Source organism: Polyodon spathula, chromosome 4, assembly GCF_017654505.1.
Source record: "Polyodon spathula isolate WHYD16114869_AA chromosome 4, ASM1765450v1, whole genome shotgun sequence".
NCBI lineage: Eukaryota > Metazoa > Chordata > Actinopteri > Acipenseriformes > Polyodontidae > Polyodon > Polyodon spathula.
In genome coordinates, this window is record NC_054537.1 from 87218145 (window position 1) to 87223144 (window position 5000).

Below are 5000 nucleotides of genomic sequence, written 5' to 3' on the forward strand. Positions count from 1 at the left end.
CCTTTATTTGTAAAACGCGGAACTGCTACTATCACTTTTACTTTTTTCATTGTTTTGTTTTACGTATGGCTTATCTTTTTGTTGTTGTTGTTGTTAGTAGTAGTGGTGCAGTAGTGGTGTAGTAGTCATAGCTGCTCAGGTACCTGTGTGAATAGTGACAGTTATGAATTCTTAATATAACCATTACTTATCCGTTTTTTGTTTTGTTTCTGTTTTCTTTAAATATGCAATTAGCATTTAATTGACCTACTTAGAGTTATGTCATTGCATGGGGTTTTACAAAAATTGCAATGCATTCGTGATACAATTGAAGGCACGTTGACTTTGAATAGAGAGAATATTAGACTTCTGGTTTATTGTGTAACTTCACTTATTTAAGCCTACTTGGTAATCCCTAAATTATGGGACTGGCATCACATACGTCAACATCTTTGAGTCCTTTCCCACAGATGCATTGTTTTTACATTGAGTTATGGCTTTAGTAGTTATGCTAAAAAAGAAAACACACTTACACATCTTCTAATTAATAAATAACATACCAATTTTCCAATAAGGAAACCTACAGAATGTTTTTTTTTTTTTTTTTTTTTTTTTTTATGCCTCTGAATACTATTTATTGAACATCTCTTTATCTCTGTTGTGTTTTGGGTTGACAAGTCGTTTTGCATTTTTACTGTGTAGAACAGCAGAAAACGACAGTGATTGAAAACGGAGAAATTCGTTTTAACGGAAAGGGAAAGAAGATCCGAAAACCGAGGACGATTTATTCGAGTCTTCAGCTTCAGGCTTTAAATCATCGCTTTCAACAAACCCAGTACCTGGCCTTGCCCGAAAGAGCGGAGCTGGCAGCTTCTCTTGGACTGACCCAGACACAGGTAAAGACAAACACCTATTAATCTGTTGTTGTTAATAATAATAATAATAATAATAATAATAATAATAATAATAATAATATTATATATTTATTATTATTATTATTATTAGTAGTAGTAGTAGTAGTACATTACATGAATTTAACATGCAAAGTATCTTAGCAAATTCCACTGTAAAAGTCATAGAACTGAAATATAACAGGCAAACTACTAACACGTGTGTTCAACTTCAGACGCAAATGTTTACTTAAAATGTGGATCCATGTTTAACAAACGCAGTATTTATGATTATATTTAAAAACTAAATATGGATCTACTGTGCGTTTGACTTTCTTATTGATTTTTTATTATGCAAGTGGCACAACTACGGAAAGATCTTTGGGAAACCATAGGCTGAACTTTATTTTTCATTGCTCTTTCTAGAAAAAAAAAAACAAACAAACAAACAAAAAAAAAAACCACACTAGACTATTTTAATAAATAGCTGACTTAAAATACTTTGATTTATATTATTGTCAATCAATATTATTTTCAGTACAACGTTGTAAGCCATAATTTTATTTGGATAGAATTGAATATAATGCTATATATATATATTTTTTTTTGCATTTTTATTTTTTAGAAAGTGTCCAAAAATATATTGATATGTTTCATAAATATAATGTATATAAAGGGATATATGCATTATGAATATGGGTGCTATATTTAATGTGTTCTAATTGCAGGTGAAGATATGGTTCCAAAATAAGCGATCCAAATTTAAGAAGTTGCTGAAACAGGGTATTAATCCACATGACAGCGACCCTTTGCCAGGATCCACTGCCCTTTCGCCCAGGTCACCTACCATCCCGCCTATCTGGGACGTTTCTGCTACCACTAAAGGAGTCAGCATGCCCCCCAGCAGCTACATCCCCGGTTACTCTCACTGGTACTCTTCACAGCACCAAGATACAATGCAGAGACAAATGATGTGATGTCTTTTGGATTAGTAACTGTAAAACGCATTTCATTTCGGACAATAGACATTTCATATAGGCGAAATGACTTGTACCATACCTGGTTGAAGGATTTAAGACCCATAAACCAAAACATCTGAAATAAACGAATTTCTGTCAGCTTTAACACAAGCAAGTCACATTGCGCAACCTGTACATTTAAACGGGTTTGAACTGGTTAGGTGGCGCACCTGTGCCGCATTTCAATGGCAGCTCTGCATCTTCTGTTTGAGACATTAGCAAATCCCAATGGAGCCAAATTTGAAAAATATGACATCTTGTTCCTCAGTGAGGAAACTTAACCCTACGTTTTCTTAAAGGAAGGTGCACATCTCTAAATGCCAAGTAGAATAAGACTTTGCTACCGTTGTATGCCTGAATGATGAGAATAATTAACAGAAGATAGAGCCTGTCACGTGAAGTCACGGTAATAAAAACCCTGAAAAACAGAAGAAAAGTAAAAATTGAAAGTGTATTCTTCGGAGATGAGCATGGCTGAATTAATTATACACGGAAGCATTTTACAAACAATGTTTATGTATATAGTGTTGCATTTTAGCTGTATATAATTTTTATGTTTTATGTCATCTTTCATATATGGAGTAAAAAAGAAAAATCACAAAACGTCCAAGTGTTTTCTATGTTGGTATTAATTTACGATGCACTGTAGAATGTTATTTAATTTCTTTTTAATTTTGATAAAATTGTTGAGTTATGAACCACGTTTCCTACAACTCTTGAACAGTTGCATTATTTTAAATAAATATGGTAGATTTGTTTACTTTTTGTTTAATTTAAAAGGTTAGAAAACAAAGAAAACTGTTCAAAGTGGTGGTTGGTTAATTCATGTTATCAGCGTGAATAGGTTCTTAGTTATCAGTAGGCCTAGCGATCGGCTGGTTTCACAGACCCATATTAACAGGGAAATATAACCACTGTCGCGTTGTCACTCTGAAATTGACTTAATTGTGTTTCTGTAGGTGAGATTACAACACAATGCATCGAATTTCGAGAAGAGTTCAGATCGCTCACAATTAGAGGGACCAACAGCCTTCGCCGTCCAGTTCGAAAAGCGCAAAGGCGCTGTTATTTGTGAGCTGTAATGAAGGCGTGTACAACAAAGCTCCTTAATGCCATTGGCTCGAAGACCGTTTAAAGAATGACAATCGTTCTAATTAGGGACAAAAGAAAGATTACTTACCCAACCTGGCTGATGTTCTCCTATCTATATTAATCTTGTGTTCGGTCTTTGCTTCATGGCCAGTCAATCCTGTCATTTTCCAGCACACTCGTTGCAGTATTGACAAACTGTTTTTCTTCTCTTTCTCCCCTCTCACTGTGAAATACTGAATGCCGGGCTCCACAGGATTAATTCCGAACAAAGCATCCAGCTGCAGCACTGTTCAATCTGAAGCAGAAATATGGGACAATTTATGGTTTTTATCCACAAGAAGGGTTTTTCCCCCGTTCTCTAAATGGAGGCATAATTAGGGTAATTTTTGATGTAGCCCGCTGATTACAGCATTTTTACTTTCAAAGATAATTACCTGTAATTTTCTTCCACTTTTAATACTAAAAGCCATCTTTATTTGGATCCAAAGGCAGCAAAGACGAAACAAAAGAGACAAATTATTCGGTTATTCATACACAAATTGCAGAGACGAAGGTCTTATAATTCTAAAGAAAATTATCTGAAATTACAATGCTGAAAGGGAAAATTGGAATAGGGTTGACAACTGGCAGCTGCCAGCTAATTTCAACTTATTAACATGTTATTTATTAAATAACATTTTTAAAATGATACACAAAAAGATGCACTGTAGATTTAACATGATCTTGGTACATTCTATCACGAGGGCTACACCCAATATTTGAATTATCATTGCTTCATTTCATTTTGACACATTACGGCACCGTTTTGTATATTATTTTAACTGTTATATTAGGCACAAGGAGCAATTCATTTGTTCTTCTAAAGAATATAGGTCTACAGCCTTTTCATTTTTTGACAAATCGACAAAATACCGCCATGTTCCTATTTTCAGTATACTTCTCTGTTTATAATTTACTCACTGTTGTGCAAATCACTCGATCGTATTTAAGGAATACATGTACGTTTATGGTATCCGGTTTTTTTTTTTTTTTTTTTATCTTTTTTTGTGAAAATATAGCAACCTTATTGCTAAAGCTACCCAACGAACCTGTCAGCAAGATTGTTTAAGCTGAGGGTGCACAATGCATTTCTGTGACAAAAAAGGCCTTTAACACAGTCATATGGATAGTGAAATAACTTAGCAGTATATACACTTGTAACTGATCTACACTAATTTCAATTTACAAATATTTAAAGTAGATTCAGTAATTGATGTTAACACATATCGCAGTTTGTGTTTATGGCACAAAATATTCTACATTGACTGTAAAAGCAACTGTGTTCAAATATTAAATATACACCTTTAAACCGATTACTATTATCTACAGTCAAAACAAATGCTATGTCAATTTTATACATCTATACAATTAGAATGCATTCCACACACAACACCAACACACAACATTTATATTGGAAAATATAAAACATGAAACCTTACTTCACACAAATAATGACTATTCTTTACAAAACAAATCAGGTTTCTTATACAGAACAGAGTCACGTAACTCCTCATACGAACGATTCATTCGTGTACATGCATACTTTCAAATACCTGTCGACTCCTACAGGAATAACTTAATATATCTCTGTATGCTGTATTTATAAAATCAAACGACCCAGTTTGGACCTACAAATCTATCTATCTATCTATCTATCTATCTATCTATCTATCTATCTATCTATCTATCTATCTATCTATCTATATATATATATATATATATATATATATATATATATATATATATATATATAAATAAATCCATTGGAGAGTCAAATAACACTCAACAGATTGGTGTGGAGGCTCCGACGAGATTCTAATAACTAATTGCACTCCTTTTTCTTTTGCAAGTGGATAAAATGTATGAAAACGTTATAGTACCTAATTTTTTTTTTATGTCGTTATTTTGTGTTAGCTTATGTTGACCCTGTTAAAAAAAAAAAACTGCATAAAAAAGGAAATCCTCTTTCAATGGAAGAATA

General features: G+C 33.2%; 1 protein-coding gene and 1 long non-coding RNA gene across 2 annotated transcripts in view; one reads left to right on the forward strand and one right to left on the reverse strand.

The window, feature by feature from the left end:
• LOC121315041 (homeobox protein Dlx6a-like) overlaps positions 1 to 2560 on the forward strand; it is a 5306-nt gene extending 2746 nt beyond the window's left edge. The window contains exons 3-4 of the mRNA XM_041248923.1: positions 682 to 875; positions 1598 to 2560. Of these exons, the coding sequence (XP_041104857.1) occupies positions 682 to 875; positions 1598 to 1846 (443 nt within the window). The 3' untranslated portion in view covers positions 1847 to 2560. The remainder of the gene's footprint in view (positions 1 to 681; positions 876 to 1597) is intronic.
• LOC121315042 overlaps positions 1 to 5000 on the reverse strand; it is a 17424-nt gene that overhangs the window by 12329 nt on the left and 95 nt on the right. The window contains exons 2-3 of the long non-coding RNA XR_005950193.1: positions 3415 to 3450; positions 3069 to 3275 (exon numbers count right to left, since the gene is read on the reverse strand). This is a non-coding gene — a long non-coding RNA (uncharacterized LOC121315042). The remainder of the gene's footprint in view (positions 1 to 3068; positions 3276 to 3414; positions 3451 to 5000) is intronic.